Source organism: Mustela erminea, chromosome 2 (assembly GCF_009829155.1).
Source record: "Mustela erminea isolate mMusErm1 chromosome 2, mMusErm1.Pri, whole genome shotgun sequence".
NCBI classification, from domain to species: domain Eukaryota; kingdom Metazoa; phylum Chordata; class Mammalia; order Carnivora; family Mustelidae; genus Mustela; species Mustela erminea.
This window is the reverse complement of record NC_045615.1, coordinates 31,645,490-31,660,587: the sequence shown is the minus strand read 5'-3', so window position 1 is coordinate 31,660,587 and position 15,098 is coordinate 31,645,490. Positions and strand designations below refer to the sequence as shown.

At 43.6% G+C, this 15,098-nt stretch overlaps 1 protein-coding gene and 1 non-coding gene across 2 annotated transcripts; both read left to right on the top strand.

Annotated features, from left to right (window-relative positions):
- The first annotated feature begins 1,635 nt into the window (after positions 1-1,635).
- Positions 1,636-1,742, top strand: LOC116585378. Its single transcript, XR_004283579.1, has one exon. It is a non-coding gene; the product is annotated as a U6 spliceosomal RNA (small nuclear RNA).
- A 4,597-nt stretch (positions 1,743-6,339) lies between these two features.
- On the top strand, positions 6,340-14,920 carry LOC116584368 (putative tripartite motif-containing protein 75). The gene is made up of 2 exons (XM_032332610.1): positions 6,340-6,820; positions 12,508-14,920. The coding sequence occupies exon 2, from the start codon at positions 12,738-12,740 to the stop codon at positions 14,145-14,147; it is 1,410 nt and encodes a 469-aa protein (XP_032188501.1). The 5' UTR covers positions 6,340-6,820; positions 12,508-12,737; the 3' UTR covers positions 14,148-14,920.
- The last annotated feature ends 178 nt before the right edge of the window (positions 14,921-15,098 follow it).

Genomic DNA, 15,098 nt, shown 5'->3' with positions numbered 1-15,098 from the left:
AATCCTGAACCACCTTGTAAAGCATCCTATGTGGTCCATTTTCTTCCTATGTTAATAGAAAATGCTTGTAATAAAGAGTCTGAGTTCATTTCTGATGTTTGAAGCTGATGTCTTTTTTTAAAAAATGTATTTTAGAGAGAGAAACTTAGTAGGGGGGAGGGACACAGAGAATCCCCAAGCAGACTCCCCGCAGAGCTCAAAGCCCAAGGTGGGGCGTGGAGGGTAGTGGGGGCTTGATTCCATGACCCCGAGACTGAGCCAAAACCAAGAGTCAGGCTCAACTGGCTGAGCCACCCAGGTGCCCCTGAAGATAATGTCTTTTAAGCCTCACCTCTCTGGCTTCACCCTCTGCCCCCACACCTGGATAAGCTGTTAGGACAGACTAGGTGTCCCTTCATGGGCTTGGTGGGATGATTCTAACCAAGCAAGGTCCCACTGCAGAGAAACTTTTAGCACCCCCTCGATACCTCCTCTAAACCACCAAAAGACCCCTAGCTAGTCGTTTTTCTCCCTTCTCTCAGGCCATTTTTGGATTGGTAGCCATCCTGGTGTCCACATAAAGTCAGTAAGTGAGTCATAAACCATCTGATACTCTCCTGCTGTGTTTGTGGCCTGGGAGCGAGGGCAAGCCGCCCCAAAATATACCAAATGGCATATTGATTATTTCAAATTAAAGCTACTTAAAACACAGCCTATGCAAGGACAACACTCAGACTTTCCTGTTCCCCTGAAAGGAGGAAATGAATCTCTTGTGAAAGAGACCCACCCTGTACCAGGAGATCAGGAGACCTCCGTATCACCAGAGATGGGAAAGTTCAAGCCAAGAAGGCCGTATAAGGTAACCCTGGGTACTTTTCACCAGCCCAAATTCTGTTTAGAATTACTTACTAATTGAAACTCCCCAGCATAAGTTTTCTTTGTCCTGTCAACTCCTCACACACTTATTGTCTCCTTATGTAAAATGTATTTTAAAAAATGCCTGCTTTGGTCATGTGTTTGGGATTTAATTTTAATATAGGGCCTCCATGCACACATAATAAAATTTTGTGGTTTTTTTCCTCCTGTTCATCTGTCTCATGTCAGTTTAATTCTTAGTGGACTAAGGAAGACCCTGAGGATAGAGGAGAATTTTTCCTTCCCTTTAGCAGCATCAGCAATCTTGATCCCACAGCCAGATTTTGAGGGATGGATGGGGTGGGTTTCTGTCTATATGCAGTAACTGTTACAATATTTAAAATATTACATAATCCCGGGTTAATTCTTAGGAGACTGTGATCCTAAGAAGCATGGTATATTTGCTTTTGTTTTCCAACTACCATAAGACATACCTTTTTTCTAAAATTATAATAATATATTTGTGATTCCTTAATTTTTCTGGGAAAGGTACGGGAATATATTGCAATTGGTTTTGCATTTCCAATATTTACAAATAAAAGTTTTACACTACCGGGGCACCTGGGTGGCTCAGAGAGTTGCTTAGAGAGTTGAATCTCTGCCTTCGGCTCGGGTCATGGTCTTAGGGTCCTGGGATAGAGCCCCCCCTCGGGCTCTCTGCTCAGCGGGGGACCCTGCTTCCCCCCACCCCCCGCCTGCCTCTCTGCCTACTTGTGATTTGTCAAATAAATAAAACCTTTAGTGCTCGCTTCGGCAGCACATATACTAAAATTGGAACGATACAGAGAAGATTAGCATGGCCCCTGAGCAAGGATGACACGCAAATTTGTGAAGCGTTCCATATTTTTATGTGCTACGGTGAGTGCTGTGAAGTGTGTAAACCTGGCAATTCACAGACCTGTACCCCTGGGGATAAAAGTATATTATATGTTTATAAAAAATAAAAAATAAAAAATAAATTAAAAAAATAAAACCTTAAAAAAAAAAGTTTTACACTACCAGTTCTTCCAAAAAAAAAAAAACCAAAACCCTACCACAAATAAATTCCCTTTGTCTTTACATTGAGGAGGCAGTGAATATTTTAAAATGATAGAAGAAATAGATCTACATATGCATATATCAAAAATATCTCTAGATGTGCGTAAGTATAAAAAAGTAAAGACACAGCATGTTTTACTGTAACATAAATGAAGAAACAAAAAATTCCTATTCTTATATATTTATATATTAATAGTATGTTCCTGGAAAGATCCAGAAAAAACTTAAGAATCGTAATGCTTAGCAGCCTGATGACCTTGGCTGAGAAAGCAATTTCTCTTCCATTCTGTCCTTGAATGGATGGACAGTGATACACACTGAGGAAGTCCATAAACCATATACAGTTTCTGTTTCTCCACTCTCTGGACTGTCAGTTCTCTGATGGTGGGGACTCCTAATGGTATCTTTGCATCCCAGGCTTCTGGTTTAGTACCTCACATGTAGTGAGAGCTCATAAAAAGTCTGATGCATGAGCTATTAAATGAGATGCTGGGAATCACCCCACTTCTGAGTAACCTGTTAGATTGAGAAGGTACATTCTTTTTTTTTTTTTTTTAAATTTTATTTATTTATTTGACAGAGAGAGATCACAAGTAGGCAGAGAGGCAGGCAGAGAGAGAGGAGGAAGCAGGCTCCCTGCCGAGCAGAGAGCCCGACATGGGACTCGATTCCATGACCCTGGGATCATGACCCGAGCCGAAGGCAGTGGCTTAACCCACTGAGCCACCCAGGCGCCCCGAGAAGGTACATTCTGAGGCCAGTCAGCAAGATCAAGTTCTTGAGAGGTCAAAAAAACTAAACTTCAGGGATGCCTGGGTGGCTCAGTGGGTTAAGCCTCTACCTTCAGCTTAGGTCATGATCTCAGGGTCTTGGCTCTCTGCTCAGCCGGGAGCCTGCTTCCCCCTCTCTCTCTGCTTGCCTCTCTGCCAACTTGTGATCTCTCTCTCTCTCTGTGAAATAAGTAAAATAAAATATTTAAAAAAAAAACAAAAAACAAAAACAAACCAAACTAAACTTCAGGTAGAACCTATTTCAGTGTTGGACACTTCCATCCACATCCCCCACCCTTAGACTCCAAGGATAGCCCTCCCTCTGCATTTCAGTGCCATCAAACCAGCAACTGTGGCTCACTGGATTTCTCCTAAGCAGTGACAATGAGCAGAGAAACAGTATTTGTCCTTTATGTCTAACCTTCATTTCTAGTAAAGATACACATGAAGATAAACCTTCCATTTTTTTTTTTTTACTAGGCTTACTACAAAAAACAGGCCCTACATATGAATGCTGTAATCATCGCTAGTTTCTAAGAAGCAATGACTTACCACTCTCCTGCTCCTGTTCTTTTTTTTCTTTTATTTTCTTCCATCCTTTTTATTCTCTTCTCTTCCCTTCCTCTTCCCTCCTCCTTCTTTCCGTCCCCCTTTCCTTCTTTCCTGTTTAGAATCCAAATACACTAATAGGGATACCTATGCATAATTGAGTTTGATGCATTATCTTCTTTTTTTTTTTTTAAGATTTTATTTATGTATCTGACAGGCAGAGATCACAAGTAGGCAGAGAGAGAGAGAGAGAGAGGGAGGAGGAAGAAGGCTCCCTGCTGAGCAGAGAGCCTGAAGCAGGGCTCGATTCCAGGACCCTGGAATCATGACCTGAACTAAAAACAGAGGCTTTAACCCACTGAGCCACGCAGGTGCCCCTGATGCATTTTCTTCTAACATCCTACCTGAAAAATGAGGATTTAGGACAATCCCTTATCAGTCTCTGATCCCTCCCATATTAGCTATTTCCTTAAAAAAAATTAATTTTCTGGGTGCCTGGGTGGCTCAGTGGGTTAAGCCACTGCCTTCGGCTCAGGTCATGATCTCAGGGTCCTGGGATCAAGTCCCGCATCGGGCACTCTGCTCAGCGGGGAGCCTGCTTCCTCCTCTCTCTCTCTCTGCCTGCCTCTCTGCCTACTTGTGATCTCTCTCTGCTAAATAAATAAATAAAATCTTTAAAAAAAATTAATTTTCTATCTTTATATTACTTTTGTATTTTGTATTAGTTTTCTAGGGCTGACATAACAAAAACCACAGCATTGGGTGGCTGTAAAACAAATTTATTTTCTCACTTCTCTCAAGACTAAAATTCCAAGATCAAGCTATACAACAGATTTGGTTTCTCCTGAGAACTCTCCCCTTGTTTATAGATGCAAACTCTCATCATCTCCACGTTTGGTCTTTATTTCTATGTGTACAGTCATCCCTAGGGTCTCCTCCTCTTATAAGGACACAAGACATACTTGATTAAGGTTGCATTTTTATGACCCCATTTTACATGAATTACCTCTTTCAAGGCCCTCTTTCTAATGTATAGTCACTTTCTAAGGTACTAGTGGTTAGAGCTTTAATATATGCATTGGGGATAAACACATAATTCAGTCCATTACATATCTGAAGACTATTCAAATCTGAACTACGCAAGATATACTGATTACTTTCCTGTTCTGTGCATACAGTATTCTTCCACTGTTTATCATTGTCTCATGTATTTTCTTTTTTCTCCACCTCCTTGTGTTTATTTTATTCCTAAACTATATCCAAAATTGTCTGGACACTCCCTGAATTCATTCACATACACCTGGCCTTCCAGCACTTGGGTCTTAGAGGAGCCCCGTGGGGAGCCTCTGACCTGCTCTGATCCAGAGGAGCTGCTCCCTGGGCTGCTGCCCAGATGTCATGTCGAGGAGTCCTTCGGAGTCTCCCTTGAGGTGCTTTCTCTTTCCCAGCTTCCCAGGTGCTTTTCCTTCAGAGGCCAGTCCCTTGCCCTGGTGGATTATATTTTTCAGCAGCTTCCAGAGGAATGAAGTGTGGGACAGAAAAGTTTGGAGTTCTTGCATGAATGCAAGTCTTCAGTCTATCCCTATGTTTAATGAAAAATTTGTGGAGATTAATTTAGAAAATAACAGCAATTTTTACAGTGGAGAGTCCTCTGGCAGGCATCGTCTTCACAAAGTGACCCCAGTTTCTGTTTCCTGTAGTGATGGTCACCAACAGCACGTGTCTTTTGATGTGGTTCACCAAGTATTTAGCATCACCTCTCTGCTAATCCTGCTAAGAGGCAGACCTGAACCAAATCGTGAGGGAACATCAGACAAACCTATCTGAAGGACAATCTACAAAATAACTACCCTCTGCTGTTCAAAGAGATCAATGTTATGAAACAGACAGATGGACTGGAAACTCTTCCAGATCAAAAGCGACTAAGGAGATGTGAAATACACTACTTGCTCTGGCTTTCTCCTGCATTATAACTAAGTTCCTTCAATATTCCTACACCAATATCTTATACGTATATAAATATACAAAAAAACACTCTTTAGTTTGTATTTATACCAATAGGAGGAAGTTTGTGCAGTATTCTGCATGTTGTTTTTTTCACTAGAATATATCTGGAGTTTTTTTCATATCCATCTATGTAGATTGATGTCATCTATTTTTTTTTTAAAGATTTTTATTTATTTATTTGACAGCGAGAGATCACAAGTAGGCAGAGAGGCAGACAGAGAGAGAGGAGGAAGCAGGCTCCCTGCTGAGCAGAGAGCCCGATGTGGGACTCGATCCCAGGACCCTGAGATCATAACCTGAGCCGAAGGCAGAGGCTTAACCCACTGAGCCACCCAGGCGCCCCGATGTCATCTATTTTTTTAAGCTTTTATAGCTTCTTATGAAAAGCCTGAATGAGATTTAGATTTATGGTAGGTTCTTTTTTTTTTTTTTTTTAAGTCTGAGTAATTATTTTAGAATTGTGAAAGAGTTTGTATTGATTTTCATACCTCCCTTATAAAATAGGCATAGCAAATACCACAATACAGGTGATTTTCTAGAAATAGAATGACAAGACTATCTTTTGGCAGGTGGAAAAAAAAGTAATAAAACCACAGTGGGGCATAAACCTATACGGTGGGAAAGACCTACCTACTCACCTAATGAGATGTGAACTGATTAAAGAAGTGATCGTTCCCTTCATTTCAAGGTTAGCCATATCACCATACAACCCTTACCACCTTCTCCATTCAGTGATCCCAAGGTAGGTGAAGCTGTTACAATGCAGAACTCTTCACTCCCTCGCCTTTTGGAAGGGGAAGTGCTGGTGAAGCTTTTAAAACTAATCTCCAGGGAGTACACCTTAGTTTGACCCTCAGCTTGCTCAAAGGAGTAAAAATACTAAGAATCTGAAAAGCCTGCCATTGGACATTAGATGCCCAACCTAAGCTAACAATGCCCTCACGGCTGTGGGAGGGCACAGCCTCAGGTACTCTTCCCCGGGTCATCTTCTGAGCAGGGCCATTGAGCATGCGCAAGCCGACAACCAACCCCTTTCCAGGGGATCAGCCAACCACCAAGCAGGATACATCGGCGCCGCTGGCCTACGAGCTGGCCGCTTGAGGGGGTGTCGGCGTCTCTTTCTTTTTCTGAGGCTGGTGCAAGCTTCGCGTGTCGTCCGTTTCCTGGACGACTGGGCTGCGTGCTCCAGGTCAGACAGAAGGGCAGGAGGACGGGCGAAGCAAGGCCTTTTCTGAGGTTTGGCTGAGCAGAGCCTTCCTGAGTGTCCGCTGGGCTCTAGAACTCGGGGTTGCGGCTTGTCCACACTTGAGTTTCCTCAGGCTCATAGAAAGTCTTTTTAAGAAATACTGACTCCCAGGCCCTTCCTCAGACTCGTTAGTGGAGGTGTTAGGACTGCGTTGACTGGACTTCCAAAGAGCTTCCGTCTCTGGCCTGTTGGAGAAGCAGCAAGGAGATCTTGACGGCATTATTGTTGGGGCTGTTAGGGGAAGATCCACCCCCAACAGCGCCAGCATCTCCCCGGCAGACTGACCCATCCTCTGGCCCTCACAGGGGTTTTGCAGGTAAGGAACTATCATTCACATTTTACAGATGTGAAATTTTGCTCAGATATGTTAAGTATCAAGTAAGGTCACAGCAAGGAGAATCTTGGCTGTTGGAACCTACCACAAGACTTACCTTTTAGCTTCCTATTTATTCAGCCTACACTACGAATAGCCATAAGAATAAGAATAGGTAATACAATTTTGAGGGAAAACAAGGGAGAATTCAGATCATGAACTATACACTGCAATGTCGCGTCATTAACCAAACGTTAACAAAAATAAATGTAAAATCTCCGCTGAGTTGTGTGGTAGGAAAGATAATGTGGAACCAGAAAATAGGAGTACTCTGAGATGTTGGTGTCCTCAGAGCGTTATTGTGAGACTATTGAAAAGCTATTTCAGTGCTTCAAGTGGAACAATAATAGTATATTTGAGTTCAGAAAGCATAGAATTAGGGAATTGGTAAAGGGAATGGAGTAAAGGGGGTAATAGAAGCTTACGTTTGTAGCTTCAAATGGGAAAATGAAAACTTGGGTTTTTTTTTTTTTAAAGATTGATTTATTTGACAGAGATCACAAGCAGGCAGAGAGGCAGGCAGAGAGAGAGGAGGAAGCAGGCCCCCCGCTGAGCAGAGAGCCCGATGCGGGGCTCGATCCCAGGACTCTGAGATCATGACCTGAGCCGAAGGCAGCGGCTCAACCCACTGAGCCACCCAGGCGCCCCGAAGACTTGGGTTTTGACCTCAGTCTGGAAGATGAGTTAAGGAAGACAGTTACGTGGGTGGGGAGGATCCATTAGGAACTACGGTTTGTGTGGGAACAATCACCCACCTCTTTATTTTAAATGATACACTCTTTTTAAAAAGCAAAATAATTGGTGGTGCCTGAGTGGCTCAGTTCGTTAAAATCTTCCAACTCTTGGTTTTGGCTCAGGTTGTGATCTCATAGGTTATGGGATCTGGGATGAGCCTCAGCAAGCTCCACCCTCAGCCGGCAATCTGCTTGAGGATTCTCTTTGCCCCTGATCTGCTGCCAGGCACTCTTTTTTGTCTCTCAAATCAGTAACAAAACTTGGAAACAAGTTTTACTGTTCATTAGGTGAGTGCATAAATAAGATACTCTTCAGTAGGTGAGTGCATAAATAAACCGGGACACATCCCGAGGAGGGACTCCTGTGCAGTGTCAACAAGAAGTAAATTATTTAGCTGTTACTTTCTTTTTCTTTTGTGTCTGAGGTACTTGGCACACCTCTTCAGAGAAGGAAGAGGTAGACCAGACAGAGTGGTAGGCGGCAAAGTAAAGTTTAATGAGCGATAATACATAGCTTCTAAAGAGGAAGGGGACCCAAAAGGGTTACCAGTTCGGAGATTAGATCTAGGAGTTTTTTTTTTTTTTTTTTTTTTTTAAAGATTTTATTTATTTATTTATTTGTCAGAGAGAGAGAGAGGAGCGAGAGTGAGCACAAGCAGACAGAGTGGTAGGCAGAGGCAGAGGGAGAAGCAGGCTCCCGGCTGAGCAAGGAGCCCGATGCGGGACTCGATCCCAGGATGCTGGGATCATGACCTGAGCTGAAGGCAGCCGCTCAACCAGCTGAGCCACCCAGGCATCCCGATCTAGGAGTTTTTAGGAGCTTGTTGGGGGGCTGTGTTAATCTGATTAACCTGCCATGCATCTGTCACCCATTCAGGTTTTTGTCATCTACCTATCACGTGAGGAAGGGTGGTGGGCTCTTTCTAGAATGATGTAAGATCCTTTAAAGGGTGGTTTTTTTTTTTAAAGATTTTATTTATTTATTTGACAGAGTAAACTATGACATTGGAGCAATAATAATAGTATTTCAAATTATTTATGAAGCTCCTTACATACATCCATATTTTTCCCATATTTTTTAATTATAAGAAATTTAAAATATATACATAAGTAAAGAGAATAGGATAGCAGATGCTCATAAGCAGTAATTCTCAATAGTCATCCACATGTGGCCAGTCTTGTTTTATCTTCCAACTCTGGTTCTGCCTCTCCTCTCTTCACTTAGATAATGTTTACATAATATATTATTTGAAGACATATCACTTCATCTGAATGAACTTCAGTACCTGTCTCTCTTCAAGTAATCTTTCCACCCAAAATGGGACTTGAACTCATGACCCCGAGATCAAGCTCTGTGGCTGAGCCAGATAGGTGCCCCCACCCATAAAAAATTCAACCTAACACCAAGATCAGCAAATAATCCCTCTGTTTTCAGATTTTCCAAGCTGTCGCACAGTTTTTATTTTTTTACAGTTGATTTGTTGGGTATAGGGTCCAAACTGCCCAGTGATGTATTCTTATTTATGTATGTGTGTTTTCGTAATACAGATAGATGAGAGAAACAAGATTCAAGGAAGTTAATAAGAAACTTGTCTAGGGGTGTCTGGTGGCTCAGTCGGTTGGGCATCTGCCTTTGGCTCAGGTCATGATCTCAGGGTCCTGAGATGGAGTCCCGCTCCGGCTCCCTGCTCAGAGGGAATTCTGCTTCTCCCTCTGCTCCTCTCTCACACAGGCTCACTTACTGTCAAATACAGAAATAATAAATCTTAAAAAAAAAATAAAAATGAGTGAATGGGAATCCTGGGTGGTTCAGCTGCTTAAGCCTCAGACTCCTTGGCTCAGGTCATGGTCTTAGGGTCCTGGGATGGAGCCCTAAAGTGCTCCAGCCTCAGGAGGAGCAGGGAGTCTACATGAGAGATTCTCTGTCCCTCTCCCTCTGCCTCTCCCCACTTCTCTGTCTAAAAATACGTAAGTAAATTAGTAAATAAATGAAATGAAAATGCCCTAGGTGGTTACTATTCTTAGGCATAATCACAGGAACCTCCCTCCACACCTCCATCCATCCATTCCATCCCTGGTCCATGCCCCTCACACTTACAGGAAGAACCGCCTTTGCGAGCTAGAGTCCTCTCCGCTGCCCCTTCCCACAGCTAATGCGGGTTTCCCTCCTATATGTGATTCTCTGCTCAGATGAAGGGGCGTTAGTGGAGGCTGCTGCTGCAGGTCAGCCTGGAGATGGGAGGATGTGGGCTCAGGAGGCTGGAGGCGGGAAGATCTGTGGGCTCCTGAGTGAGTACCTGCAAGAGACTGCGCCTAGAGAGCGCACCTGGTCAGGAATAACACTTGGGCTTGGCTTATTCCAAAACATGTGTTAAGTGTTCCCTGTCTCTCAAACAACCTTGTACAGAATCACCAGAAATGCTTGCTACACACATAGTACCCAGGTCCCACCCTGTCCTAAAGGGGAATTAATATCTGTGTGTGACAAAGCCCAGAGAGGGGTGGGTCTGACATTGAATGTGGAACACTCTATACAGGATGTCTTGGTGAAAAGTGGTTTGTGGTGGGGAAAGTGGGGGGCTAAGAGCCATGGGCCTCTGTACGCCTGATTCTGAAGCCCCGCGTGGCCTTGGTCTTAATTTAACCAATCTGCTTTCTTAACAGAGCAGACTTAAGTCTCAGATCAAGTAGTTTACCCCAAGTCACAGCTTGCAAAGGGAGCACCAGGAATCTAAAACTAACATTTAATGAGTTCCTGAGCTGGATGTTTAAAGGTTGTTTAGGATAAATAAGGATCCAGCCTTACTGTTTCTGGTGGTTAGTGTGGAAGACAGTGTGATCTCAAACCACAACACCAAGATTTCCAGAGGGAAGTGTCTGATAAGAACCTTGAACCTAGGGTATTGAGGACAGACGGGATGTGTGAGATCTGAGGGAAGAGGAGGAAATGGGCTAGAGCTTTGCTGGACCTTAGTCAGCAGTATGCCAGTGTCGTGGGGCCAGAGGTTGGTCACCTTGGAGAAAGTGAAGAACTGAGGCTGGAGCTAGCTTGGGGCGCGGGGAGGGTGGCAGATAAAGGGTCAGACCATGGAGGGGTCTTGTGGGCTCAGTAAAGGATTTGGGTAACTGAGCACTCTCTAAATCCTGCACCTGTGTAAGCAGAAGCAGAAATGCCGGGAGCACGGTTCCCGCACGCTCCAGGTCACATGGTCATCCTGAAGTGTCTACAAGTCTGAAACTCAAAAAGCTATAAAATAAGTCTTTGATAAATTTGGTGCAAAATGTACTTGGCAAAACTTCGTCTGACATGAAGCTTTTTAGAACTTACAAAGGATGGTTTTAATTGTTTTACTTGCTTTGGGTTTCCCATCCCAAAATATGCTCTTCCACAGTGTAAAGAGATTTTTTCAAGCTAATTACTTTCCAAAAGACAGCAAATGCTGGAGAATCCTTCCTTAAAAATAGAATAGATGTTGCCCTTTGTAAGGGAAATTGAAATTCCTCAGAGAAATACCCATTTGTAAGGGTCTCTTGATCTCTATCAGGAAGAGGGGCAGGACTAAATCTCTGGAAACCCTTATCTTTGGAGAGTGCTAGGATTCAAGCTTGCCTAACCTTGACCTTGTTTACTCGGCTTAGCCTGATAACTTCAAACTGGCCCCCACCCCCACCATCTTTTTCTACCTGGGATGGTTTCTAAGGTGGTGGCTTGGGCCATTTTGGGGAGTTACTCAGTTTTGCTCAGTATCTCCCTTGGGTACAGGATATTATAAAAATTACGTGTTTTTTTGTGTTAATGCATCTTTTGATTAGTGTGGAGTGTTGGCCAAGAACCTAGGAAGATAGAAGGAAAATAGTATATCCTCCCCTCTAGGACCAAAGATGAAAAAAGCAAACCTAATTTGGTATATGTGAATTCTGAGCCATCAGAGAAACTATGTTTCAAGCTTCAAAATTGAGGAGGTTTCCTTAAATACTATAATCTCATAAAACAAAAATTTATAGTGTTGTTAGAGTTCTACTTACCTGATTCTAAGAGTTTGGGATTATAGGGGAAGAAAAATTCTCTCTGTGCTTTTAGGTTCTATGCTTAGTGTAAGAATAGTTTAACAGGAAAAAATTTAATTATGTATTTGTGCACTATTTGTGCAGGGGAATGTCACAAAGATAGACTCAAAAGACCACCACGAGATTGAGACTTCACACCATCCAGAGATCAGGACTTCTGGCATTGAGGGAGGCAACTCCTAGGAAGATGAATGGGAAAAAAAATGTGTGGTAAACAAAGGTTGTTATGTTACACACATAAGTTTCTTACATGAAAAAGTTCTCTTTGGTAATAGCTCTCTTTTTACTAAGGACCTCATATAATGTAAATTCCCTATTTATAATTGCAGATTTCCCCCACGAATGGGGAAATTATTTTTTGAAGCCAATCAAGATGGAGGTAAAAGGCCTTTCTTGATTGAGTCTCGATTGCCTTTATCTCTAAATAATTCACATACTAATGGCATGTAAAATAAATTCCTCCAAGTTACACCAATAGGTGACCAAGGCTGTGCCTTAATTTGGGTGTTACACATCTTCCTGTCCCAGAGCTCATGAGCTTTCCACAGCCCAACTTGGGGTTAATGGGAGGTTGATGGGATACAGAGATTGTGGTACTGGGTGGGTAGGAATAGATGGGGCATAGAAACAAAGGCATGGGAACAAAAGATGGGGGTTAGTAAAGGATAATTAGACTAGACTCTGGTAAGTGGGTAGGACCCCCTGAAACAAATCCAGAGTTTTTTATTTTGCTTTAAGGAAGTAATAACTTCTCTGTAGTAATTAATGATGTGAGGAAACAATTCTCTTGGGAGAGCTGCTTAGCTTGGCTTTATTTTCTATTTCCAGAGGCTGAAGAGTAGTTGTCTAGCTGAGTTGTGACTGGCTACAGATGCGGAGGAGCTCCTGGTGGCAGCTGGAATTAAAAGGCCTGAAGATCATACTTCAGGAGATTGCAGTAGAGTGAGGCCTGAGATTTTAGGGTGTATCCAGTTCTCACTGAATACTGGGCCCACTGAGCGTGGGGCCCACACTCCTGAAGAAAACCCACCTCAGTCCAGGTCTTCATTCACAGCCCAATGGCAGTCCCAGCAGCCCTGGCAGGACTCCAGGCAGAAGCCAACTGTCCCGTCTGTCTGGATTACCTCAGAGACCCTGTCACCACCGAATGTGGGCACAACTTCTGTCGCTGCTGCATCCAGCGGTCCTGGGCTGATTTCAAGGACAGGTTCCCGTGCCCTGTGTGCCGTCATGCATGCCAGGAGAGGCACTTGAGGAGCAACACCCAGCTGGGAAGGATGATTGACATTGCCAAGCTCCTCCACATCACCAGGACCAAGAAGAGGAGGCCGGAAGAGAAACATTTGTGTGAGAAGCACAACCAGGTCCTGACCCTTTTCTGTGAGGAGGACCTCGAGGTGTTGTGTCCCAAGTGCACACAGCCCCCTGACCACCAGGGCCACTTGGTGAGGCCCATGGTGGAGGCTGCCTCTCATCACAGGCAGAGGCTCAGCCGTTACATTGAGCCCTTGAAGAAGCAGATGGAAAATGTTCAGAAATTAATAAACATTCAAAGCAAAAAACCCTTAGAGCTGAAAGAGAAGGTGGAAAATCAAAGGCAGGAATTACTCTCTGAATTTGAGTGCTTGAAGCAATTTTTAGACCGTGATCAAGAAGCCGTTCTTCTGAGGCTAGCTGATGAAGAGAAAGACATTCAGCAGAAACTCAGTGCGAACATCACCGCATTTTCAAACTACATCTCCATACTCAGAGGTCTGCTTAGTAAAGTAGTTGAGAACAGTGTGCTGTCTGAAGTGGAATTGCTGTCACAAATTAAAAATTTCTACAGGAGGTCTGAGGATGAGATCAGTCCATCAATTTTCTCAATCCAGTTAAGAAGGGAAGGCTGCAGCTTTCCTCCCCAGTATTCTGCTTTGCAGAAAATTATAAACAAATTTAGAGTAGACATTACCCTAGACCACGAGACGGCACACCCCAACTTGATTGTCTCAGAGGATAAGAAATACGTGACGTTTTCGAAGAGAAAACAGAATGTTCCTCATTTTCCAAAAAGGTTTACAGCCAACACAGTTGTCCTGGGTTTTCCATATTTTTACTCTGGCAGGCATTACTGGGAGGTAGAAGTGGGAGACAAATCTGAATGGGCTGTGGGGATTTGCAAAGACTCACTCCCCCCTAAGGCCAGGAGATCTCCGCAGCCCTGGCAGGGCTGCTGGGTGATTCAGCGGCAGGAAGATCGCTATGAGGTGGTGGGAGCCACGGCAACCGTGCTGCTTTTGGCTGTGAACCCCAGAGGCATTGGCATTTTCTTGGACTATGAGCTGGGTGAGATCTCATTTTATAACAGGACTGAAAAATCTCACATCTATACTTTCACTGACACTTTTACTAGACCTCTTAGGCCTTATTTCTATGTAGGACCTGATTCAAAACCTCTCAGGATCTGTATGGGGACAGATTGTGAGTGAAAACTGCCTGGATCATCTTAGTAGTTAGTTTTCAAGAATGGAAGGTGGATGGGCTAGTGTATTAATATGTCAGTAAAGCTAATTTTCCACTTCCCCCAGTTTTTTTTCTTCTCATTTTAATCCAAGAAGAAAGTTCTATTTTGTTTCACCAGTTCTCTAGAAAACAGTAATGCCTCTCTCCAGGAATAAAGGGGTTTGCTGGGTCTGTGGGTGATAAGTTTATCAGAGTGTAGATGGAGTTTGCAAGGGATTAATAACCAAAACAACTGGTCACCTTAGCCTCAGCTCTGAACTTGTGCTATTAAAACATTGTGCTCAGGGAATGTGGGTGGCTTAGTCAAGCGGTTGCCTTCCACTCAGGTTTTGATACCACAGTCCTAGAATCAGGCCCTGCCTCGGCCTCCCTACTCAGGAGGGAGTCTGCTTCTCCCTCCTCTCCCTTTGCCTGCTGTTCTGCCTACTTGCAAGATCTGTCAAATAAAAAAGTCTTAAAAAAACAAACTGCTCTTGCTGCCATGTACAAGTTGTGTACTAGACAGGAGCCAATTGTAACCTTGGTTTTCTCTAAGCACTCAGTTTGAAGGGGTTGGGGGTGGGCATCAGAGAGAGCCTTTAACATACCAGGGTTTGACAGCTTTTCCCCTTACCCCAAGGAGCCAGCTGCTGGTGGCACTTGCTACATCTGCTTTCTTAGAAACCCTTTACATAGTTTTCATTTCATTCTAAATTTCCTCCCCCCTTTTTTAAAAGATTTTATTTATTGAGAGAGCACAAGCAGGCTCCCCATTGAGCAGGGAGCGTGATGGGTGGCTTGCTTGATGCTGGGACTCTGGGATCATGACCTGAGCCAAAGGCAGACCCTTAACGATGGAGCCACCCAGGTGCCCCTAGTTCTTTGTTCTTAGACATTGTGGAGAATTGGAAAGTCTTAGTAATAACAGATATAGTTAG